This window comes from Oncorhynchus clarkii, chromosome 2 (assembly GCF_045791955.1).
Source record: "Oncorhynchus clarkii lewisi isolate Uvic-CL-2024 chromosome 2, UVic_Ocla_1.0, whole genome shotgun sequence".
Lineage (NCBI taxonomy): Eukaryota > Metazoa > Chordata > Actinopteri > Salmoniformes > Salmonidae > Oncorhynchus > Oncorhynchus clarkii.
This window is the reverse complement of record NC_092148.1, coordinates 83,268,591-83,295,505: the sequence shown is the minus strand read 5'-3', so window position 1 is coordinate 83,295,505 and position 26,915 is coordinate 83,268,591. Positions and strand designations below refer to the sequence as shown.

General features: G+C 45.2%; 1 protein-coding gene across 4 annotated transcripts in view; it reads left to right on the top strand.

Moving 5' to 3' along the window:
* Positions 1-26,915, top strand: part of LOC139375080 (suppressor of tumorigenicity 7 protein homolog) — a 134,451-nt gene that overhangs the window by 18,532 nt on the left and 89,004 nt on the right. For 2 of the 4 annotated variants that reach the window (XM_071116510.1, XM_071116520.1), the window contains exon 1: positions 14,913-14,992. The exons of the other annotated variants lie outside the window; for them this stretch is intronic. In XM_071116510.1, coding sequence (XP_070972611.1) covers positions 14,971-14,992 — 22 coding nt within the window. In that variant the 5' untranslated portion in view covers positions 14,913-14,970. Of the gene's footprint in view, positions 1-14,912; positions 14,993-26,915 lie in introns of those variants that run through there. 4 annotated transcript variants of the gene reach the window in all.

Below are 26,915 nucleotides of genomic sequence, written 5' to 3'. Positions count from 1 at the left end.
TACAACTCCCTTATACTTGAAAGAGAAAAATTTACTAAATAAATACCCTACCATCTAACACTATACTCATTCATTTCAAATTATTAAAAAAAATGAACACCCCCCCTACACCAATAATTAAATGTATATATTTCTACCTCATGCCATTATTATTATTTTTATTATTATAATACCTTTTATTTCAACAAGGAACACAGACTGAATCCAAGGTCTCTTTTACAGCTGGGTCCTGCGTATACATGTTTACACATACAGTTTAGGTACAATGATTAAGGAACTACACAAGACAAACAAAACGATCACAGATTGCACAAAAATACAGCAACAGATTACATTTACAGACAGGTTATTCCCCTAACAGCACAAGAATTTGCATTACCCGAAACAGTTACAAGCAATACAAAAATAAAAATCCTCCAATAAATGTTTAAAATGGGCGACAGGGGGACACCCTGAAAGGATGGGACATCACCACTTAACACTTCCTGTAACTCTTCTGCTGTCAAGTCTCACACACCCAAATGGTGCAGCTGCCACCACAACCTCAATTTTCTGAGACTTCCGATCCATCCCTGCAGTACAATTGATAACCATTGATATAAATGCTAAAAATCCAATCTTACTGAAACTTATTTCACTTTTTGGCCTATCCCTCTGTACTGGTATATCTCTACTACTCTCCCCACTCCTCCCCCTTAACCCATCTTCCTCTACTTTCTAAACTGCCTCAACATATGACAACTTCTGCTCTAACCCTGGAAACCCCACCTGCCTCTCTTGCATGGGACATTTCTGATCCCCAGCTCCAAGGGCACCCCTACAATTAACACATTCCACAACTTTCCCCAATACTACACATTCCTTTGTCTCGTGCCCTTCTGCACATTTGTCACACCTTGGACCCTACCGCCTACACACTGCTGCCACATGCCCATAAGCTTAGCACCTGTAGCGTCTTAATGTATTCGGCACATACGCTCGTACAGGATAACTTATATATCCTAACTTCACTTTGTCAGGCAAAGACTCTACTTCAAAACTCAAAAGAACAGACAATGACTCTTCTGTTTCCCCACTCACCATCTTGTCTTCGTCGCATCAAACGACGAGCATCACATACACCGGGAATCTTTGCCCTTAGCTGTTCAACATTTACAGTGGGGGAAAAAAGTATTTAGTCAGTCACCAATTGTGCAAGTTCTCCCACTTAAAAATATATTAAGTTCTCCCACTTATTATATATTTAAAAAATCCAGAAAATCATATTGTAGGATTTTTAATGAATTTATTTGGTGGTGGAAAATAAGTATTTGGTCAATAACAAAAGTGTATCTCAATACTTTGTTATGTACCCTTTGTTGGCAATGACAGAGGTCAAACGTTTTCTGTAAGTCTTCACAAGGTTTTCACACACTGTTGCTGGTATTTTGGCCCATTCCTCCATGCATATCTACTCTAGAGCAGTGATGTTTTGGGGCTGTTGCTGGGCAACACGGACTTTCAACTCCCTCCAAAGATTTTCTATGGGGTTGAATTCTGGAGACTGGCTAGGCCACTTGAAATGCTTCTTACGAAGCCACTCCTTCGTTGCCCGGGCGGTGTGTTTGGGATCATTGTCATGCTGAAAGACCCAGCGACGTTTCATCTTCAATGCCCTTGCTGATGGAAGTAGGTTTTCACTCAAAATCTCATGATACATGGCCCCATTCATTCTTTCCTTTACACGGATCAGTCGTCCTGGTCCCTTTGCAGAAAAAAAGCCCCAAAGCATGATGTTTCCACCCCCATGCTTCACAGTAGGTATGGTGTTCTTTGGATGCAACTCAGCATTCTTTGTCCTCCAAACACGACGAGTTGAGTTTTTACCAAAAAGTTCTATTTTGGTTTCGAAATGACATAAGTCTAGTACGAGAATACCGACAACCGTGGAAGCATATATTCTATGTAACGACCATCTGTACGCCTGACGGATCCATTACAACAGACACTATCCAGAGCCGCTGAGAAAGCAACAACTACGAAAGACAGTGTGATTTCTGGGGAAAGACTCTATGATGAACTGACTCTCCAGCAGACAGACCGGCGATTCCAACAGAGAAGACGACAACGGCATACGGGCATAAATATATACATTGCATTTATGTTCAAATGAGTGGCCGTTCATGTGCAAAGGATTAGCATTTCAATGAATATAATTATCAACTCTGTTTAGTGAATCCATTTAGCCTTTCCCGCTTTTTATCTGTCCCCACCCCCTTTCCATTGTCTACCAAGACGTCATTACGGTTTAGCGCAGTAGGGACTTATCAATACATTGTGTTAGTAGCCAATAATTATATTGTTTGTTTATTTCTGTGATTTTGTTTAGTTAGTTAATTATTTATTTAAGCCAATTTGTGTATCGCTGATTCGTTATGGAAACTAGGGTTCATGCAGATATCCAAGGGTTTGCGACGTTCAGTAATGACAACTGATGAGGTAATAATACATTGACACGACTGTTCTCGATAAGATATGAACATATTTGGAGAGTCGATTCGGGAAATAGACTCTAAACATTTTCCCATGGTGCCCCGACTTCCTAGTTAAAGTTTACATGATTAATTTAATCGCGTAATAATAAATACAGTTATTTTGTCATTCTGTCTTCACATTTAATGATAGTCAGACACGACAGTGCTTAGGATCATTGTCCTATTTTGAAGGTGAACCTTCGCCCCAGTCTGTCCCGAGCGCTCTGGACTAGGTTTTCATCAAGGATCTCTGTGCTTTGCTCCGTTCATCTTTCCCTCGATCCTGACTAGTCTCCCAGTCCCTGCCGCTGAAAAACATCCCCATAGCATAATGCTGCCACCATGCTTCACCGTAGAGAGGGTGCCAGGTTTCCTCCCGAACTAGCGCTTGGCATTCAGTCCAAATAGTTCAATCTTGGTTTCATCAGACCAGAGAATCTTGTTTCTTATAGTCTGAGAGTCCTTTAGGTGCCTTTTGGCAAACTCCAACTGGGCTGTCATGTGCCTTTTACTGAGGAGTGACTTCTGTTTGGCCACTCTACCATAAAGGCCTGATATGGTGGAGTGCCGCAGAGATGGTTGGCCTTCTGGAAGGTTCTCCCATCTCCACAGAGGAACTCTGGAGCTCTGTCAGAGTGACCATCGGGTTCTTGGTCACCTCCCTGACCAAGGCCCTTCTCCCCTGATTGCTCAGTTTGGATTGGCAGCCAGCACTAGGAAGAGTCTTGGTGGTTCCAAACTTCTTCCGTTTAAGAATGATGGATGCTACTGTGTTCTAGGGGACCTTCAATGCTGCAGACATGTTTTGGTACCCTTCCCCAGATCTGTGCCTCGACACAATCCTATCTTGGAGCTCTACGGACAATTCCTTCGACCTCATGGGCCTGGATTTTGCTCTGACATGCACTGTCAACTGTGGGACCTTTATATACAGTGGGGCAAAAAAGTATTTAGTCAGCCACCAATTGTGCAAGTTCTCCCACTTAAAAAGAATAGAGAGGCCTATAATTTTCATCATAGGTTTCACTTCAACTATGACAGACAACATGAGAAAATAAAATCCAGAAAATCATATTGTCTGATTTTTTAAAGAGGCAATAAATAGGCCATAGTGGTGAAATTATTACAGTATGACAAATTAAACACTGGGGTAACAGATGTGCGGAAGATGAGTGTGTAAGTAGCGGTACTGGTGTGCAAAGGAGCAAAATAAATTAATAACAATATGGTGATGAGGTAGTTGGATGGGCTATTTACAGATTGGCTATGTGCAGTGATTTGTGAGCTGCTCTGACAGCTGGTGCTTAAAGCTAGTGAGGGAGATATGGGTCTCCAGCTTCAGTGATTTTTGCAGTTCGTTCCAGTCATTGGCAGCAGAGAACTGGAAGGAAAGGCGGCCAAAGGAGGAATTGACTTTGGGGGTGACCAGTGAAATATACCTGCTGGAGCACGTGCAACAGGTGGGTGCTGCTATGGTGACCAGTGAGCTAAGATAAGGCAGGGCTTTACTTAGCAAAGACTTATAGATGACCTGGAGCCAGTGGGTTTGGTGACGGATATGAAGCGAGGGCCAGCCAACGAGAGCATACAGGTCGCAGTGGTGGGTAGTATATGGGGTTTTGGTGACAAAACGGATGGCAATGTGATAGCCTCCAACACTCAACTCAGCAAATTGGATGCAGTCTATCTCAGATGATACGGAAGAGAGGTTGAACCAGCTATTAATAGGGGTTGCAACAATTTTGGCCGATAATTTTAGGGAGAGCGGGTCCAGATTGTCTAGCCCGGCTGATTTGTAGCTGTCCAGATTTTGCAGCTCTATTTACCCTCACCGATTCCACATGACACAACTCTTTTTTTTTTCACCCACCGAGAAACCACAAATGGATCAGCCAAAAGGCAAGAGTCCACTTTTTCCCATAATCTTCACTCCTACTGTCACAGCCTCTTCTTCATCCTGATCCTCGGTGCATACCTCAGTCTCCGATAACTTTACTGCACCTACCACCTCCGATCCTTCATCCTCATTCACTTCCATTTCTCCTCCTGTCTTCAGCTCCCTCTGCTTCCACTTTCTAACATTCTTATTTGACAAACCATCTCCCTTTTTCTCACCATTTTTATCCAACTCAAGCTCACCCTCTTCTCCCTCCATTTTCACCTCCATTCCTCCTCCCTTTTCCAAGTACACGTCTCCTTATGATAATACTGCCTCTCCTTCCCTGACACGCATCTTGTACTTGCTTTCTCTAGGGACTCCATTTACCCCTTCTGTCAGTCGACATGATCTGCCCTGGTCCTTCTCACTCGGACGTCATTAGCAAATGACGTGTACAGTGGTGGATCCCAAGATAAACGTATAAAGTGCTCAAAATGAAGTTGTGCAAAACATTTTATAGATCAAAAGATAAGTAGCATATTGATTTTAAATGTGTGCATTTTCTCCTCCGACAATACAACAGCTGATTAAAAGGGGGTGTGGCACATATCAAAACTCTGTGGTAGGATACACTTGTGCTTCCTTGCCAAAAGGAGACTATCTAGGATGGGAGGACTGTCTTCCGTTTGCCTTCACACTCCACTTTATCGGTTTCGGGGTCACCCAGGAGGGAGGACCAACATTTTCCCAAACGAGAGAACCCCAGGGCCTCAGAGTGGAAAAGGTCTGCTAAATACCTGCGACGAGTCCGATAAGACTTTAAACCACTAACACTGAGAAGCCTTCCCTTCTGATGAAAATAAGCTGCCATTTTCCCTGTGGCCACTAGGTGTCAGTAGCATCAGATCCTCAGTAGCACTGACTCAGTTATCTGAACGCTGCATTTGAATGGTGACCCCATGTAGGTAATCAAAGCATTGCTGACCTTCCTTTGTGGGCGCCTCGTTCTTCTGCTCGAGCCTGAAAGGAAAACGAAAGCAAGAAAAAATAAATGCTGTCATACGTTGTCGTCTAGTCTGCATACTGGATGGGAAACATCCGATTATGTCTCACACACATACACACACACAGGCACGCTAACATTTGCACTCATTCAAGCGCTTATGAATAGACACTCGTCTACACGTATCTAACCTACACAACACATTGTTCCTTTCTATAGGGTACCCAGGCCTATTAGTTATTGTCCAACTGCTCTAAATGCTTTGTTCGCCTCGTGTAAAATGAAAGTGAATGCTCAAGTAAAGTAAGACACTTACTAATGAAGCTTACATTTAAAAAAATTAAAATAAAGGGCACTTGTTTTGCACAATTGAACATCCACGGCAAGTGAAGTTGGAATCTTTGTTCTTGCAATAATACAGTTCAATTGACCACTTTCTTTGCACATTTTTCATCCTCTCTTGCTTCTCCTATGTAGCTGCTTCTGGAAAGTTCAGCCCATAGAATTATGGGGTCAGCAGGGTAGCCTAGTGGTTAGAGCGTTGGACTATTAACCGGAAGGTTGCAAGTTCAAATCCCCGAGCTGACAAGGTACAATCTGTTGTTCTGCCCCTGAACAGGCAGTTAAGCCATTGTTCCTAGGCCGTCATTGAAAATAAGAATTTGTTCTTAACTGACTTAACTGACTAGTAAAATAAATTGATTTTCTTTATCCCGCTCCTCCTTTCTTTCTCTCTCGCTCAAGGATGGCCACACTCCTCTCACACTTATTTTCAGTTGCCTAGCAACCCAGAGGAGAGGCCTTGCTTACTTGGGTGGTACTTGTTCCCATTCGGGCGGGGGTAGGGTAGGGGGGGTGTAGATGAGATGGGGGGCATTGTTTTGAGTTAAGTCCCTCCATGAATGTCATTATTATATATGATTGGTTCCTCTGCTAGAACAATTCTGCGAAAGAGGGAAAGCAAAATTCGGAAATAGCCCATTTAAGTACTGCGAAGTACAGTTGATGCCTTGCTGCCATTATAACTAGTCCCTCATCCACCTCACCTGACCCTTGTGGTCAGCATGACAACGGGCCGGCGTCGTGGTGTGTGGCAATTGGCCATTTTCAAAAAATTATCTCCTGTTCTTAACCGATGAGGATTGAAGACTTGCGAAAACAACAACAACTTCTCTCATAACTCTTCAGTTGAGCCATATAAAGAACAAGGCCTCAGCACTTTCACTTCCGCTGAACGCTTTTGTGTCTAAGCTAATGGTTTCGTCTTGAATCAGGTCTTACTGGACTGGCCTGTTCTTCCTCTAGATTCACCTTGCTGAACATTGACTGCAGTTATTGTCTCCTAGCACAGGCTTTGGATCAGTATTTTAGATGATGATAGTTATGGTTCAATATTGTTTACCCTAGCACTGATTAGGATCCCACTCCTAGATAAACTGATCCTAGATCAGATTGTTGGTTGTTCTAGTCAGATGAGCTATGAGGGAAAAGCTGACATTATAGCAGATGTAGATGCCCGTGATTACAGCTGGGAATTGTTTCTATCAAAGCTGATCCTGTGCAGTCAGTCCTCTTCTGCCCTCTTCCTCCTCTCTCCTCCTCTCCCCCGGCGCAGTGTTTCAGACCCCAGGAGATGTCTTTAGTAGATGGGGAGGGATGGAAGAGGAAGGAGAGGGGGGGTGGCTGGGTAGAGGGTGGGGGGGTGGTGCTGCCTCCGCCTGAAGGACAAAGACGTTGGGTTTTGGCGAGGGAAGAGAGGGAGCCACCATGTGTGAGGGACAAAGGAGACAAGGCCTCTTCTTTCTCCCCCCTCTCTCGTTCTCCCTTTATCTCTCTCTCTCACAGAGCTAGGCCTAATCCTAATGCTGCTAGCTCCAGTCCTCCAGTCCTATATTCAAATGACAGTTAGGGCTGTCTGTCTGGCATGACAGCAAGTAGGCATGTTACATGTAGACCCACTACTAATACACACACACATCATGAACACCCTTGACTATTACATAAACACCCAGTATAGCCCCCTAAATACACACATACTCATTGTCTCTTATTCACACCAACGTTATTATAGTTTTGTTTTTATTTATATGCGTTTTAAGATGTTTTTTTAGTTTCAGTTAGTTTTCAGATCCATTTAGTTAAAGCTTTATAAAACCATTCCTATTTTGTTTTTATATTATTTAGTGTTAGGGCCAGAAAGTAGCCTATGCATGGCAGGCTAGGAGCCATGTATGTGTTGAATAGTTTGTGTTTTTGGGGATGTCACTTCTTGCCACTGTGGGGCTGTAATGCAAAAAGGTGATGGGACAGGTCATACTGTATGTTAGGTTTAAACGTAGACTAAGCAAGATGGCATTGATGTACAAAGTAAACTGTTGTAGTGTGTCAATTTCCGCAACAACCAGAAGTGTTGAAGTGCAACGCTAAACTTCAACATTGTTTTGGTCCAGTAGCTACCATGTTGTGGCAGCGTGAAGAACCCGTGCACTAGTGATGCGCGGGTTGACTCATAACCCGCAGTCCCACAGTTATATCCGCAGTGTGCGCAGGTTTAGGGTCATTAAATATTGTGTGGTTGAAGGTCGGGTGGGTTGAATAAAAGAGAACAATTCCTTAAATACATCATTTTGAGTTTGAGTTTATTTTTACAGGGACAGTGCATTAATCAACGTTTCAGTAAAATTGCCGGTTTTAGCCAGCCGGCTAATTTTCAAACTCAGTCCCTGGGCAGGTCCCCCGCCAATCACCATTCTCAGTTTGGCGCCGACAGAGATGGACGCCTCGCTTCGCGTTCTTAGGAAAGGAATATGACTTTCCCAAAGTGGTTTGGACCACCACCCAGGACAATGGATCAGATCCCAGTAGGCGACCCAAAACAACGGTGCTGCAGACGGAGTGGTCTTCTGGTCAGGCTCCGTAGACGGGCACATCGCCCACCGCTCCCGATTATACTGTCACGACTTCCGCCGAAGTTGGTTTCTCTCCTTGTTCGGGCGGCGGTCAGCGTCGCCGGTCTTCTAGCCATCATCGATCCACTTTTCATTTTCCATTTGTTTTGTTTTGTCTTGTCTTCTGAGAAGTGCCTGTTCTTCCAGCAGTCCGTCTCCTTCCTAGAGTACCGCATTTCCATCTCGGGGGTGGAGATTCAGAGTGACTGCATTGTAGCCGTGTGTAATTGGCCAACTCCCCACCACGGTAAAGGAGGTGCAGCGGTTTCTTGGGTTCGCCAAACCCTACCTGAAGGTTTTGGTCAGGTAGCGGCTCCCATTACGTCACTGCTGAAGGGGGGCCCGGTGAGTTTGCAGTCGTCGGCTGAGGCGGACAGGGCTTTTGATCACCTGAGGACTCCGTTTACCTCGGCTCCCGTGCTGGCCCATCCGGATCCCTCTTTGGCGTTCATAGTAGAGGTGGATGCGTCCGAGGCTGGGATAGGAGCCGTGCTGTCTCAGCGCTCGGGTACGCCACCGAAGCTCCACCCCTGTACCTTCTTCTTGAAGAAGCTCAGCCCGGTGGAGTGTAACTATGATATAGGGGACCGGGAGCTGTTGGCTGTCGTAAAGGCTCTGAAGGCGTGGAGACTGGCTTGAGGGGGCTAAACACCGTTTTCTCATCTGGACTGACCACCGCAATCTGGTGTACATCCGGGCAGCGAGGAGACTGATCCCTCGCCAGGCAAGGTGGACCATGTTTTTCACCCGTTTTGTGTTCACTCTTTCCTACAGACCAGGCTCCCAGAACGTGAAGGCAGACGCATTGTCCCGGCGCTATGACACAGAGGAGTGACCCATGGATCCCACTCCCAGCCTCCTGCCTGGTGGCGCCGGTAGTGTGGGAGCTGGACGCAGACATTGAGCATGCGTTACGTGCAGAGCCCGTTTCCGTCCAGTGTCCCGCTGGGCATCTGTACGTCCCCGTCTGCTGTCCTTGACCGGTTAATCTTTTGGGCCCACACGTCACCCTCCTCTGGTCATCCTGGGATCGGTCGGACAGTGCGCTGTTTGAGCGGGAGGTACTGGTGGCCTACCTTGGCTAAGGACGTGAGGGTTTATGTTTCCTCCTGCTCGGTGTGCACCCAGTGTAAGGCTCCTAGGCACCTGGCCAGAGGGAAGCTACACCCCAAACCCGTTCCACAACGGCCTTGGTCACACCTGTCGGTGCTCGCACCGGGGGACCGGGTCTGGCTCTCTACCCGAAACTTGCCCCTCCGCCTGCCCTGCTAAAAGCTGGGTCAGCGGTATGTGGGGCCATTTACGGTATGTGGGGTACGGTCACGACTTCCGCCGAAGTTGGTTCCTCTCCTTGTTTGGTGGTCGGCGTCGCCGGTCTTCTAGCCGTCATCGATCCACTTTTCATTTTCCATTTGTTTTGTCTTGTCTTCCCACACACCTGGTTTCAATTCCATCATTACATGTTGTGTATTTAACCCTCTGTTCCCCCCATGTCCTTGTCCGGAATTGTTTATTTTAAGTGCATGTGCACGTTTATCTGGTGTGCGACGGGTTTTGTACCCATTGATTGTTTGTTCTGATTCCGGTGGGTTTATTTATTGAACTGCTTCGTTGTACCACAGTTTTTGCTCTCCTGCACCTGACTTCTCTGCTGCCAGTACGCACCCCTTACAATATTACTCACCAATGTCCAGTCTCTTGACAACAAGGAGGACGAAATTTGAGCAAGGGTTGCCTGCCAGAGAGACATCAGAGATTCTAACATTCTTTGTTTCACGCAAACATGGCTCACTCGGGATACGAATCTGTACAGCCACCCGGTTTCTTCACACATTGCGCCGACAGAAACAAGCATCTCTCTGGTAAGAAGAAGGGCGGGGGTGTATGCCTTATGATTAACAATTTGTGGTGTGATCATAACAACATACAGGAACTCAAGTCCTTTTGTTCACCTGACCTAGAATTCTTTGCGAGTAGATGCCGACCGCATTATCTACCAAGATAATTCTCTTAGATTATACTCACAGCCGTGTATACCCCCCACCCCACAAGCAGACACCTCGATGTCCCTGAAGAAACTGGAAATCACATATCCTGAGGATGCATTTATTGTAGCTGGGGATTTTAACGAGGCTCATTTGAAAACAAGGCTCCCTAAATTTTATCAGCATATCAAATACGCGACCCGGGCTGGTAAAACTCCTAGATCATTGCTACTCTAATTTCCGCGACACATACAAAGCCCTCCCTCGCCCTACTTTCGGCAAATCTGACCACGACTCCATTTTGTTGCTCCCAGCCTATAGACAGAAACTAAAACAGGAAGCGCCCATGCTCAGGTCTGTTCAACGCTGGTCTGACCAATCTGATTGCACGCTTCAAGGTTTTCCCGAACACGTGGACTGGGATGTGTTCCGGATGGCATCGGACAATAACATTGATACGCTGATTCGGTGAGCGAGTTTATTAGCAAGTGCATCAGTGATGTGGTACCCACGGTGAATATTAAAACCTTCCCCAACCAGAAACCGTGGATTGATGGCAGCATTCGTGCAAAACTGAAAGCGCAAACCAGTACTTTAAAACAAGGCGACCAGAAACTTGACCAAATACAAACAGTGTAGCTATTCCCTCCGCAAGGCAATCAAACAAGCTAAGAGTCAGTATAAAGAAATTAGAGTCGCACACGAGAGGTATGTGGCAGGGTCTACAGTCAATCACGGACTACAAAAAGAAAACCAGCCCCGTCGCGAACCCCAATGTCTTGCTCCCAGACAAACTAAACGACTTCTTTGCTCGCTTTGAGGACAATATAGTGCCACCGACACGGCCCGCTACCAAAATCTGCGGGCTCTCCATCACTTCAGCCAACGTGAGTAAAACATTTAAACGTGTTAACCCTCGCAAGGCTGCCGGACCAGACGGCATCCCTAGCTGCGTCCTCAGGGCATGCGCAGACCAGCTGGCTGGTGTGTTTTCGGACATATTCAATCAATCCCTATCCCAGTCTGCAGATTCCCACATGCTTCAAGAGGGCCACCATTGTTCCTGTTCCCAAGAAAGCTAAGGTAACTGCGCTAAAAACGATCGTCACGTAGCACTCACTTCCGTCATCATGAAAGTGCTTTGAGAGATTAGTCAAGGATCATATTACCTCCACCCTAGACCCACTCCAATTTGCTTACTGCCCCAATAGGTCCACAAATGACGCAATCGCAATCACACTGCACACTGCCCTAACCCATCTGGACAAGAGGAATACCTATGTGAGAATGCTGTTCATCGATTACAGCTCAGCATTCAATACCATAGTACCCTCCGAACTCATCATTAAGCTCGAGACCCTGGGTCTCGACCCCGCCCTGTGCAACTGGTTCCTGGACTTTCTGACGGGCCGCCCCCCAGGTGGTGAGGGTAGGAAACAACATCTCCACCCCGCTGATCCTCAACACTGGGGCCCCACAAGGGTGTGTTCTCAGCCCTCTCCTGTACTCCCTGTTCACCCATGACTGCGTGGCCATGTACGCCTCCAACTCAATCATCAAGTTTGCAGACGACACTACAGTGGTAGGCTTGATTACCAACAATGACAAGATGGCCTCCAGGGAGGAGGTGAGGGCCCTCAGAGTGTGGTGTCAGGAAAATAACCTCACACTCAAAGTCAACAAAACAAGGAGATGATCGTGGACTTCAGGAAACAGCAGAGGGAGCACCCCCCTATCCTCATCGATGGGACAGTAGTGGAGAGGGTGGAAAGATTTTAAGTTCCTCAGCGTACACATCACGGACAAACTGAAATGGTCCACCCACACAGAAAGCGTGGTGAAGAAGGCGTAACAGCTCCTCTTCAACCTCAGGAGGCTGAAGAAATGTGGCTTGTCACCAAAAACACTCTCAAACTTTTACAAATGCACAATCGAGAGCACCCTGTCGGGCTGTATAACCACCTGGTACGGCAACTGCTCCGCCCACAACCCTAAGGCTCTCCAGAAGGTAGTGAGGTCTGCACAACGCATCACCAGGGGTAAACTACCTGCCCTCCAGGACACCTACACCACCTGATGTCACATGAAGGCCAAAAAGATAATCAAGGATAACAACCACCCGAGCCACTGCCTGTTCACCCCGCTATCATCCAGAAGGCGAGGTCAGTCAGTACAGGTGCATCAAAGCAGGGACCGAGAGACTGAAAAACAGCTTCTATCTCAAGGCCATCAGACTGTTAGACAGCCATCACTAACATTGAGTGGTTGCTGCCAACATACAGACTCAATCTCTATCCACTTTAATAATTAATAATTGGATGTAATAAATGTTTTACTAGTCATTTTAACAATGCCACTTTATATAATGTTTACATACCCTACATTACTCATCTCATATGTATATACTGTACTCTATACCATCTACTGCATCTTGCCTATGCCGTTCGGCCATCGCTCATCCATATATTTATATGTACATATTCTTAATCATTCCTTTACACTTGTGTGTGTATAAGGTAGTTATTGTGAAATTGTTATATTACTTGTTCGATATTACTGCACGGTCGGAACTAGAAGCACAAGCATTTTGCTACACTCGCATTAACATTGCTAACCATATGTATGTTACCAATAGCATTTTATTTGATTTTAAATGCTTTTGAGAACGGGCAGAAAAAGTTCAGGTCAATCCACAGAGGTAAAAAAGACATTGTCGGAGTTTAATTCAATAAGAGAAACTGTGAAATGGAAAGTTGAAAGAGAAGGGAGGGCCAGAAAAGTAATGTTTGGAAACAATTTGGTGAAGTGGTAGAAGAGGATGATAGCTATGCTGGCTATGTTGTGTGGTGATTGTGAGGCGCTATACCAATTCTACAGTCACAAGAAGGGGACTTCAAATAGGGAAGTTCAAGGGAAGTGTAACCTACTGATCAGATACTGGAAACTGAAATCTGGACACCCACTGCAGGTTTATAACCGCTCACATAGCCTTAATATTTATTAACTACTGCAGAATGAATCATTTCTTGCAGTAGCCTAAAATGATACACCAAATGTGGGCAACATTTTGACATGAAAGTAGGAGTGGAGAAATATTATTTTTTTCTTTCAGCCGCTTGAGAGAATCCGAACGCTCAGTTAGATACAGTCTGTAGAAGTGCTATCTTTATCAGCATCATAAAATAGTATATCAACCACAGAACATATGCATCCAAGACGAACTGAAATCTTATCAGAAACATGTTGGGTTGTTTTTACAGCTTTTTATTTCCTTACAACCAGTCAAAACAAACACTTAACAGAACTCATGAGTGGTGGTGGAGTAGTTCCAGGAAAACGGCCCTCAACGTCAACAATACGAAGGAGCTGATCGTGGACTTCAGGAAACAGCAGAGGGAGCACGCCCCTATCCACATCGACGGGACCGCAGTGGAGAAGGTGGAAAGCCTCTGCGTTCCTCTGCGTACGTATCACTGGCAATATGAAATGGTCCACCCACACAGACAGGGTGGTGAAGAAGGCGCAACAGCGCCTCCTCAACCTCAGGAGGCTGAAGAAATTCTGCTTGGCCCCTAAAACCCTCACAAACTATTACAGATGCACAATTGAGAGCATCCTGTCGGTCTGCCCAATGCATCACTGGGGGCACACTGCCTGCCCTCCAGGACACCTAACAGCGCCCGATGTCACAGGAAGGCCAAAAAGTTAAACAAGGACATCAACCACCTGAGCCACTGCCTTTTTTAACTTCCTACAGCTCTCCGGTGGGCATAATAGACAACCTCCATTTTGAATGTGTCCAATCAGAGACATATCCACTCCCCCGCCCCCAAAATAAAGAATAATTGTCAAGCACTGACTTTGCTGCTAACTACTTTATTGAAAGAACATTGCTTGCTACGACTGTGATGTGGTTGTCTTACCTCGTTAAGATGAATGAGCTAATTGTAAGTCACTCTGGATAACAGCGTCTGCTAAAAGTGTAAATGATTGGCCTGTTCCCAGTCCCGCTTGCAAACTCCAGCGCCCCCCTTTCCTCCTGTCTCCCTCCGTCCATATCTCCCTCCCCTTCTCCCTCTCTCCAGCAGCAGTCTGTCAGTGTTTCGCAGGGCTCCTGACGTCACTCTCTGTTTGCATAGCTATTGTCTTACCCATCGGGCTGCCTACCATGGCTCCAGGGTTGCAGTATCTGCTTTCAGCTTTTTTTCCCAGGGGCAGTCCAGAGAGATAAATTAACAGAGGAGGAGAGGACAAGAGAAGGAGAGGAAAGCAAGAGCTAACATAGCTACAGCAGGCAGGCTGCTACTTCTGAGTCTGGATTTTAAAATACACCTTTTCAGTGGAGAAGAAGAGTTTCTCTTCCCTCTCGTGAGGCCCCTGTTCGGCAACTGAACCGTGTGTGTGTGTGTGTTTTGTGAGCAGTGTGTGTATGTGGAGGAAGCCCGTTTAGCGGCAACGGGAGCGCCGACTGAGTGAGCAGAGCATCTGGGCGTCTGAGAGCGAGGGCCGGCTGGCTGGCAGGCTGCACTGTGTGCTTTGATGACCCCTTCTGTGTAGCTGCCTGCTCAACCCCCCCCACCCCCCCTCTCTCTGTCCCCCTTTTCCCCTCTCCTCTATCTCCATCGCAGCTCCCGGCCCAGCCATGTTTGGCACAGAGTCCTCATGTAAGTACCGTACCGCCATCCTCCAGCCTCGTCTGTCTTTCTCTCTATGTGGTGTGTTGTTGTCTGGTGTAACAGTGTCTGCTCCAATCCTTCTGGGCTCTCGCTCTCCTCTCTACATCCCTCTCTTTTTCCCCTCTCTCTGACCTTTCTGTTGTTCTCCATGTTTCCTGGTGGCAAGAAAGCTGGGATCTACCATTTTGCATAAAGGACCAATGATAGCTGGTTGTTATACAAATATCCATCTCTCCTCTGTCAATCCCTTCCTCTGCCTTCCCTCTCCTTTATTCCTCCTTTTCCTCACCATTCCTCGCTATTCCTGCACGTCGCCATGTTTATCCCAGACTTATCCTGTTATGCCGTGTATATTCTCTTTTCACCTTTCCGAATGGCTTTGCTAGCTAGACTGAAATATACACCATTACTGTCTCCTTCTCGCTCTCTCGCTGTGCATGTTGTGTGTGCGTGCATTCCAAGTGCCATTTTTTTTTGTTATAGATAGATCATGATTTTCTACAGTTTGCTTTCAGCAACCTCCTGCCATTGCAGGCAGCTCTATCTCAATCTCTCTCCTGCTCAGTCAGAAGACATTGAGAGGGGTGGGTGTAGCATGTAGCATGTACACATGCTGAGCTAAGGCATAAAGATGCTACTGCTAGTGAGGCTCTGTGATTGCACCAATGTTTGGGTGGGTTTTGAGAGGGGTGAATGTAGCGTTCCCACATGCAAAAACATAGCATGTAGGCTATGCTATGATCTCTATCTTAGGCTAGCTAGCTAGACCAGTGTCTGGATGGGTGTTGTGTGGGTGGGCTCCTCACTGTAGACTGTACCCCCCCTCCTCACCCCCATTTTGAGGAGCTGTCACCATGATCTTCAGGTGGTCCGCTGTTCAATCTAGTCTCCTTCCCCGTCTGTCACGAGGAATATCCACTCTGATCTAATAGAAACTGTTGTTGCCGCACAGAGACAAAGTTAGGATACTTAATTTTTCTCTCCTGAAATTTAGATTAGAGATTGCATGCAACAGTCCAACAACAAGTCCTTTTCTGTTACCAGCTTCCCTGGCTTCTAAACAGAGGAGTGGAGTACTCAGTTGTGCATCAAAATGCTGCTTCTTCATATCAAATGAATTTAATATTTTAATTTGACAGAATGTATGACTGACTGTTAAGTGGATAAGGATGTTCTGTTATCTATGTGGAAATTTGATTTCAACTGTTAGTCTCCTGCGGAACAGGACCCAAAAGATCGTCCTGACCTGACCTGCTGTTTTCCAGAAGAACTTAGTGTAGGTCTGTAGCCAAAAGGTGCATAACCGTAGGACCATTACCTGCCCCTATTAATCAACTGCTACTACAATGCTTAGTCTACCTGGGTAGTGTGTAACAAAGCAGAGTAGAGCTGGGACGATAAACCGAAAATGATCAACACAGACCATACCGATCACTTAACGCAGGCATTTTGCTGATATCGTCCATTACGTTAAGTAGCCTATACTAGAGAAATGTGAAGTTTGAAATGAAATCAGGTTTCTAATATGGGTGATTTGTTCATGGGACAATTGATTGCTACAACCATCAAACTAGTAGTTTTAAAGGATAATAAAATAAACTGTGGTTGCACATTATTATAAATCTTATCGTTCTATCGTTATTGTATCAATTCAGGCAATTTATTGCGATATGGATTTTTGTCCGTGTTGCCCAGTTCTAAAGCATAGTCGGTTTAGTCAGCCAGCGGTCTACATCAGGGCTCTCCAACCCTGTTCCTGGAGAACTACCATCCTGTAGGTTTTCACTCCAACCCTGTTCCTGGAGAACTACCATCCTGTAGGTTTTCACTCCAACCCTGTTCCTAGAGAACTACCATCCTGTAGGTTTTCACTCCAACCCTGTTCCTGGAGAACTACCATCCTGTAGGTTTTCACTCCAACCCTGTTCCTGGAAAACTACCATCCTGTAGGTTTTAACTCCAACCCTGTTCCTGGAGAACTACCATCCTGTAGGTTTTCACTCCAACCCTGTTCCTGGAGAACTACCATCCTGTAGGTATTCACTCCAACCCTGTTCCTGGAGAACTACCATCCTGCAGGTTTTCACTCCAACCCTGTTCCTGGAGAGCTACCATCCTGCAGGTTTTCACTCCAACCCTGTTCATGGAGAACTGCCTTCCTCTAGGTATTCACTCCAACCCTGTTCCTGGAGAACTGCCTTCCTGTAGGTATTCACTCCAACCCTGATCTAGTGCACCTGATTCTTATAATTAGCTGGTTGATAAGCTGAATCAGGTTAGTTGCAACTGAGGTTGGAGTGAACCTTCAGGAGGGTAGCTCTCCAGGAACAGGGTTGGAGAGCCTTGGTCTACATACACTGAAATATACTTAACTTTGTAGTTTTTATTTTTTAGGTTCTAGTTCCAGATAAAGATTGTTTTATGGGTGAGCGTTACTGCTGAGGAGAGATGACTCCTGTAGGTCTACTGTATATTGATCGTGTTTCAGGAGTCTTTTGTCCACCTGCTGCTGGTGGACTGTGGGTCAACCTCTCCCTCATTTGCATTCCTATGGTGATTGCTTTGTGGTGGTGAGCATGGTTTCTTCCATTGTCGCACAGCTAACAGCAGCAGGGGACCTGGTTAGGTTTGTGCTTGGACTTTTCAGTACCCGAGGGGAGAACGGCTCATAATAATGGCCGGAACTGGGCATATGGACTGGCATCAAACACCTGGAAACCATGTGTTTGATGTATTTGATACCATTCCACTAATTCTGCTCCAGCCATTACCACAAGCTTGTTCTCCCCAATTAAGGCACCACCAACCTCCAGTGCAGTGTCAAACTATGACTGAACCTACATTCAGACCAATGTCATAACACTTACCAAACCTCAGACGCAACATACTTAGAGCACATACTTCATGTGTTGTGAATGTTTAACATTTTATAAACGACCTTAATTTAGCTGGACCCCAGGAACAGTAGGTGCTGCCTTGGCAGGAACCAATGGGGATCCATAATAAATAGACACTTCACTTGTGTTCTTTAACAAAATAACTCTGACTAGCATGAACTACAAACGGACTGCAATAACTCCGTACAGACTTGAAAACTAGCTCCAACAGACTACATGCACAGCATTGCAGACACAAACATCTAGACTTACACAGCAGACACAACTTACCACACACTCAGTCACAACAAAATACAGTGCTTAGCCTGTAAACAGGTGTATTCGACCCCAGTCAGTGTAACCAGAAACAACGTATCCCCTCCAGACATTTAAGTCCACGTTACCTCCACACTTACAGAGCTCATGTTAGGACAGGTATCCCAAAGATGGACCACAGCCCGTTGTTTCAAATGGGAACAAATGAGTCATAGTGGGCAGAACAAGCAAGGAGGTGGGCAGAGCCAAGCATGAGCTTGCGTGATCCTATTGGCCTGTTCTGGCAATACATTTGCATATTTCTGTTAGGGAAAGCCTTTTCTGAAATGCGCGTATGCAATAATTCAATTCGCTTTTGCACTCCTAAACAATGCCATTTTTAAAAACTTTGGCAAAGGGTAAAATCTACAAAACTTTATCCACTCTGTTTGTAACATATTCTAGTTTTGGGAACAGAAAACTGTGTTGAGATGAAATGTTTCATCGGTGAGAACATTTGCAGAATATCGGCCAAAATCCGTCTCTTTCCATCTTCTCCCACTGCCGGCCACTGGGCTTGGAAACGCCAAGCGGTTGCTTCACATTTATACATCTGGTGAAATATCTGTCTCATTGTTCTATTTGTGGCTAACCCCTCCCTTCCCCTGCATCACCCATCTTCCACCAACATACACACACAAACACACACACACACACACACACAAAAGGGTCAGGGAGGAGGTCATTGACCTGACAGTTGGGTAGCTAACAGAATGGCTACATGGACTATCTGAGCTGACTCTTAAATTGTATTTATATTTCTGCACTCTCTATGCATACTCACAGGACTCTACATACTTAATCACACTGACACTCCAACACACGTTTAACATGCACACACATTTACACTGACTCTACACGTGCGCACACACTCACATACAATCATCATTACGCTGCTGCTCTGTTTATCATATATCCTGATGCCTAGTCACCTTACCCCTCTACATATCTACCTCCAGTATACCTGCACATTGTAAGTATGGTATTGGAACTGACCCTGTATATAGCTTCTTACTTTTTCCTATTTTTATTTCTCATGTTTTTGTTCTACTTTATGTTATTTTACTACATTGATATTGATTACTGCATTGTTGGGTGTAGAGCTTGTAAGAAAGGCATTTCACTGTATTTGAGCATGTGACATTAAAACTAGAAATCTATTAGTTTTGGGTTTTGACCTCCCATCCTCTTACCTGGTTTCATTCCGATGGCCTTTTGCCCTGCACTGTATGTAGAGGTTACTAGGAGAAATACTCTTAGAACTGGTGGATGTACATAGCAGAGCAGCAAAGAAGGCTGAAGGTGTTTTGTGTTGGTTCTGACAGGATGTAGTGTGAGTCTGACACCGAGTTCATGCCACCATTTTACTGTGCTAGGTCACCTTTAGTCTTTTGCCATCATATAAGACTGAACCACTCAACTGAGATACCAAGAAAACTAATCTTATTGTTGACATTTGTGATGGCTGATATTTTCTTGCGATTAGTACTCTGTTCGCAAGTACTCTCTGCTGCGAGCGCTATTGGTGTGTTCCAGCCTTTAGTGGTGGATGTGACCTGTAGATAAAGACAGAATGTGTAATTGGTTGATTCATCTCTACTTCAGTATCCAGCTTTGGCATGAAAACTGCTAACCATATGATATTCAAATCTAATTGTATTTGTCATATGCGCCGAATAAAACCGGTGTAGACCTTACAGTGAAATGCTTATTTGCAAGCCCTTAACCAACAATGCAGTTCAAGAAAGAGATATGAAAATATTTACTAAAGTAAAAAATAAATTAAAAGTCACACAATACAATAACGAGGCTATATATTAGAATGCTAACATGACTACGGGTATTGTTTGTTTATTTTTTTTATTTAACCAGGTAGGCCAGTTGAGAACAAGTTCTCATTTACAACTGCGACCTGGTCGAGATAAAGCAAAGCAGTGCGACAAAAACAACAACACAGAGTTAAACATGGGATAAACAAACGTACAGTCAATAACACAATAGAAATATCTACAGTGGGGCAAAAAAGTATTTAGTCAGCCACCAATTGTGCAAGTTCTCCGACTTATAAAGATGAGAGAGGCCTATAATTTTCATCATAGGTACACTTCAACTATGACAGACAAAATGAGGGGAAAAAATCCAGGAAATCACATTGTAGGATTTTTAATGAATTTATTTGCAAATTATGGTGGAAAATAAGTATTTGGTCAATAACAAAAGTTTATCTCAATACTTTGTTATATACCCTTTGTTGGCAATGACAGAGGTCAAACGTTTTCTGTAAGTCTTCACAAGGTTTTCACACACTGTTGCTGGTATTTTGGCACATTCCTCCATGCAGATCTCCTCTAGAGCAGTGATGTTTTGGGGCTGACACGGACTTTCAAGTCCCTCCAAAGATTTTCTATGGGGTTGAGATCTGGAGACTGGCTAGGCCACTCCAGGACCTTGAAATGCTTCTTACGAAGCCACTCCTTCGTTGCCCGGGCGGTGTGTTTGGGATCATTGTCATGCTGAAAGACCCAGCCACTTTTCATCTTCAATGCCCTTGCTGATGGAAGGAGCTTTTCACTCAAAATCTCACGATACATGGCCCCATTCATTCTTTCCTTTACACGGATCAGTCGTCCTGGTCCCTTTGCAGAAAAACATCCCCAAAGCATGATGTTTCCACCCCCATGCTTCACAGTAGGTATGGTGTTCTTTGGATGCAACTCAGCATTCTTTGTCCTCCAAACACAACAAGTTGAGTTTTTACCAAAAAGTTCTATTTTGGTTTCATCTGGCCATATGACATTCTCCCAATCTTCTTCTGGATCATCCAAATGCTCTAGCAAACTTCAGACGGGCCTGGACATGTACTGGCTTAAGCAGGGGCACACGTCTGGCACTGCAGGATTTGAGTCCCTGGCGGCGTAGTGTGTTACTGATGGTAGGCTTTGTTACTTTGGTCCCAGCTCTCTGCAGGTCATTCACTAGGTCCCCCCGTGTGGTTCTGGGATTTTTGCTCACCGTTCTTGTGATCATTTTGACCCCACGGGGTGAGATGTTGCGTGGAGCCCCAGATCGAGGGAGATTATCAGTGGTCTTGTATGTCTTCCATTTCCTAATAATTGCTCCCACGGTTGATTTATTCAAACCAAGCTGCTTACCTATTGCAGATTCAGTCTTCCCAGCCTGGTGCAGGTCTACAATTTTGTTTCTGGTGTCCTTTGACAGCTCTTTGGTCTTGGCCATAGTGGAGTTTGGAGTGTGTTCCTGAAGTCCACGATCATCTCCTTTGTTTTGTTGACGTTGAGTGTGTGGTTATTTTCCTGACTCCACACTCGGAGGGCCCTCACCTCCTCCCTGTAGGCCGTCTCGTCGTTGTTGGTAATCAAGCCTACCACTGTAGTGTCGTCTGCAAACTTGATGATTGAGTTGGAGGCGTGCATGGCCAAGCAGTCGTGGGTGAAGAGGGCGTACAGGAGAACGAACCCTTGTGGGGCCCCAGTGTTGAGGATCAGCGGGGTGGAGATGTTGTTACCTACCCTCACCACCTGGGGGCAGCCCGTCAGGAAGTCCAGGACCCAGTTGCACAGAGCGTGGTGGGTCTCGAGCTTTATGACGAGTTTGGAGGGTACTATGGTGTTGAATGCTGAGCTGTAGTTGATGAACAGCATTCTCACATAGGTATTCCTCTTGTCCAGATGGGTTAGGGCAGTGTGCAGTGATATTGTGTCATCTGTGGACCTATTGGGGCGGTAAGCAAATTCGAGTGGGTCTAGAGTGTCAGGGAGGGTGGAGGTGATATGGTCCTTGACTAGTCTCTCAAAGCACTTCATGATGACGGAAGTGCGTGCTACGGGACAGTAGTCATTTAGCTCAGTACCTTAGCTTTCTTGGGAACAGGAACAATGGTGGCCCTCTTGAAGCATGTGGGAATCCGCAGACTGGGATAGGGATTGATTGAATATGTCCGTAAATACACCAGCCAGCTTTTCTGCGCATGCTCTGAGGACGCGGCTGGGGATGCCGTCTGGGCCTGCAGCCTTGGGAGGGTTGACACGTTTAAATGTTTTACTCACGTCGGCTGCAGTGAAGGAGAGCCCGCAAGTTTTGGTAGCCGGCCGTGTCAGTGGCACTGTGTTGTCCTCAAAGCGAGCAAATAAGTTGTTTAGTCTGTCTGGGAGCAAGACATCCTGGTCCGCGACGGGGCTGGTTGTCCTTTTATAATCCGTGATTGACTGTAGACCCTGCCACATACTCCGTTTTACAAGGATATGTTTAGCAGCATGAGTGAAGGAGGCTTTGTTGCAAAATAGGAGGCCTATTCTAGATTTTATTTTGGATTGTTTATAGTTTAACCAGACACCTAGGTATTTGTAGTTGTCCACATATTCTAAGTAGTGATGCTAGTCGGGCGGGCAGGTGCTGGCAGTGATCGATTGAAGAGCATGCATTTAGTTTTACTAGCATTTTAAGAGCAGTTGGAGGCCACGGAAGGAGTGTTGTATGGCATTGAAGCTTGTTTTGAGGTTTGTTATATTCTCTAGGGTAGGGGGCAGCATTTGGAATTTTGGATGAAAAGCGTGCCCAAATTAAACTGCCTTCTATTCAGGTCCAGAAGATAGGATATGCATATAATTAGTAGATGTGGATAGAAAACACTCTAAAGTTTCCAAAACTGTTAAAATAATGTCTGTGAGTATAACAGACCTGATTTGGCAGGTGAAAAATCCATTCAGGAATCAGGATTTTTTTTTTTTTTTTTAAAGTTTTCTATTCAATGCCATTACAGTATCCATTGACTTAGGACTCAAATTGCAGTTCCTATGCCTTCTACTAGACGTCAACAGTCTTTAGAAATTGTTTCAGGCTTGTATTCTGAAAAAGGAGGGAGTAAAAGCAGTCTGAATGAGTGGACCCTGCAGTGTCACAGAACTTTTTCATGCGCATGAGAGAGTGCCTTTCTTGTTTACCTTTTATATTGACGACATTATTGTCCGGTTGAAATATTATAGATTACTTAGGCTAAAAACAACCTGAGGATTGAATATAAACATCGTCTGACATGTTTCTATGAACTTTACGGATACAATTTGGATTTTTTTGTCTGCCTTTTGTGACTGCGTTTGAGCCTGTGGATTACTGAAGAAAACGCGCAAACAAAACTGAGGTTTTCGGATATAAAGAGAGACTTTATCGAACAAAAGGAACATTTATTGACTAAATGAATGTCTTCTGAGTTTAACCATATGAAGATCATCAAAGGTAAGTGATTAATTTGATCTCTTTCTGACTTGTGTAACTCTTTTACTTGGCTGATTACTGTTTGTAATGATTTGTCTGCTGGGCTATGTTCTCACATACCTTAGCGTCCCACATACCCTAGAGAGGTTAAGTGTCCAAAGAAGGGCCAGAAGTATACAGAATGATGTCGGCTGTGTAGAGGTGGATCAGACAATCACCAGCAGCAAGAGCAACATCATTGATATATACAGAGAAACTCTGAACACTGAACTCGATCTGAGAAGTAGTTGGTGAACCAGGCGAGGGAGTAATTTGGGAAACCAAGGCTATTGAGTCTGCCGATAAGAATGCGGTGATTGACAGAGTCGAAAGCCTTGGCCAGGTCGATGAAGACGGCTGCACAGTACTGTCTTTTATCAATGGTGGTTATGATATTGTTTAGGACCTTGTGTGGCTGAGGTGCACCCATGACCAGCTCGGAAACCAAATTTCATAGTGGAGAAGGTACGGTGGGATTCAAAATGGTCGGTGATCTATTTGTTAACTTGGCTTTCGAAGACTTTAGAAAGGCATGGCAGGATAGATATGGGTCTGTAGCAGTTTTGGTCTAGATTGTCTCCCCCTTTGAAGAGGGGGATGACCGCGGTAGCTTTCCAATCTTTGATCTCAGACGATACGAAAGAGGTTGAACAGGCTAGTAATAGGTGTTGCAACAATTTTGGCGGATAATTTTAGGGAGAGAAGGTCCAGATTGTCTAGCCCAGCTGATTTGTAGGGGTCCAGAGCCATTGGCCTGGGTATGGGTAGCCAGGTGGAAAGCATGGCAACCCGTAGAAAATGCTTATTGAAATTCTCGATTATCGTAGATTTATCGGTGGTGACAATGTTTCCTAGCCTCAGTGCAGTGGGCAGCTGGGAGGAGATGCTCTTATTCTCAATGGACTTTAGTGTCCCAAAAAAGCAAAGGCTAGCTTTTTCAAATTGACTGTGTATATTGGTTCCTAACTTCCCTGAAAAGTTGCATATCGCAGGGGCTATTCGATGCTAATGCAGTACGCCACAGGATGTTTTTGTGCTGGTCAAGGGCAGTTAAGTCTATAGTGAACCAAGGGCTATATCTGTTCTTAGTTCTAAATTTTTTGAATGGGGCATGCTTATTTAAGATGGTGAGGAAAGCACTTTTCAAAGAATAACCAGGCATCCTCTACTGACGGGATGAGGTCAATATCCTTCCAGGATACCTGGGCCAGGTTGATTTAGAAAGGCCCGTTCGCTGAAGTGTTTTAGGGAGTGTTTGGTAGTGATGAGGGGTGGTCGTTTGACCGTGGACCCATTATGGACGCAGGCAATGAGGCAGTGATCGCTGAGATCCTGGTTGAAGACAGCAGAGGTGTATTTAGAGGGCAAGTTGGTCAGGATGATATCTATGAGGGTGCCCGTGTTTACAGATTTAGGGTTTGTACCTGGTAGGTTCCTTGATCATTTGTGTGAGATTGAGGGCATCTAGCTTAGATTGTAGGACGGCGGGGGTGTTAACCTCTCGCTTGCGTCCCACCTCGACAACAGCCAGTGAAATTGCAGGGCGCCAAATTCAAAACAACAGAAATCCCATAATCCTAAACCAGGATTCAGACACGGCTAGGACGTCAGGGTTAGCTAAAGTGTGCTAAAGCAATGAATAAAACAAACTTAGGGAGGAGGCCTCTGATGTTAACATGCATGAAACCAAGGCCTTTACGGTTCCCCAGGGGCTCTCAACAAATAAGAGCGCCTGGGGAATAGGTGTGGTACTGGGGGCTACAGGGCCTGGGTTAACCTCTACATCACCAGAGGAACAGAGGAGGAGTAGGATAAGTATACGGCTAAAGGCTATAAGAACTGGTCGTCTAGTGCGTTGGGAATAGAGAATAAAAGGAGCAGAATTCTGGGCGTGGTAGAATAGATTCAGGGCATAATGTACAGACAAGGGTATGGTAAGATGTGTGTATAGTGGAGGTAAACCCAGGCGTTGAATGACGATGAGAGAGATTGCATCTCTGGAGGCACCAGTTAAGCCAGGTGAGGTCTCTGCATGTGTGGGGGGTGGGACAAAAGAGCTCTCTAAGGCATGTTGTGTGGGACCGGGGGCTCTTCAGTTAAATAAAACAAAGTACTAACTGAGACAGCAGTAGACAAGGCATATTGACATTAGAGAGAGGCATAAAGCAATCACGGGTGTTGATCGGGAGAGCTAAGACAACAATGGGTAAATGGCGATGAATGGGCAGAGAGGGTTATTTAGGTAAGCACAGGACCTGAGTTCAAGGCTGGGGCCGACAGATAAACAAAAAGAGGTACCACGTTACTGATTAGTCCAGCAGGCATCAGCTGTGTAGCCGAGTGATCATAAGGTCCAATGAGCAGCAATAGGTGTGTCAGGGAGCCGTTCGGTAGTCAGTACTACGCTAGGCGAGCGGGAGACAATGGCGTTCAGAAAGCTAGCGGGCCAGGGCAAGCGGATGGGTCTTTGGCGACATCGCAACGGAAAAGCCTTTGCATATTTGCACAGTACAATATACTCCCATTATAAGATTGATGCTCATATGTAGGCCTAGCCTATACAATGTACCTGGCTGGAGTGCACAGTGAGATGACCACATATGAACAATACTTATTAAACTGAGAATATAATACGCCTATCACTGACAACATACAGTTGAATTCGGAAGTTTTCATACACTTAGGTTGGAGTCATTGAAACTTGTTTTTCAACCACTCCACAAATGTCTTGCTAACAAACTATAGTTTTGGCAAGTCGGTCAGGACATCTACTTTGTGCATGACACAAGTCATTTTTCAAACAATTGTTTACAGACAGATTATTTCACTTATAATTCACTGTATCACAATTCCAGTGGGTCAGAAGTTTACATACACTAAGTTGACTGTGTCTTTAAACAGCTTGGAAAATTCCTGAAAATGTCATGGCTTTAGAAGCTTCTGATAGGTTAATTGACATCATTTGAGTCAATTGGAGGTGTACTTGTGGATGTATTTCAAGGCCTACCTTCAAACTCAGTGCCTCTTTGCTTGACATCATGGGAAAATCAAAAGAAATCAGCCAAGACTTCAGAAAAAACAATTGTAGACTTCCACAAGGTACCACGCCTGACGGTACCACGTTCATCTGTACAAGCAATAGTACGCAAGTATAAACACCATGGGACCACGCAGCCGTCATACCGCTCAGGAAGGAGACGTGTTATGTCTCTTAGAGATGAACATACTTTGGTGTGAAAAGTGCAAATCATTCCCAAAACAACAGCAAAGGACCTTGTGAAGATGCTGGAGGAAACCGGTACAAAAGTATCTATATCCACAGTAAAACGAGTCCTATATCGACATAACCTGAAAGGCCGCTCAGCAAGGAAGAAGCCACTGCTCCAAACCCGCCATAAAAAAGCCAGACTATGGTTTGCAACTGCACATGGGGGACAAAGATCATACTT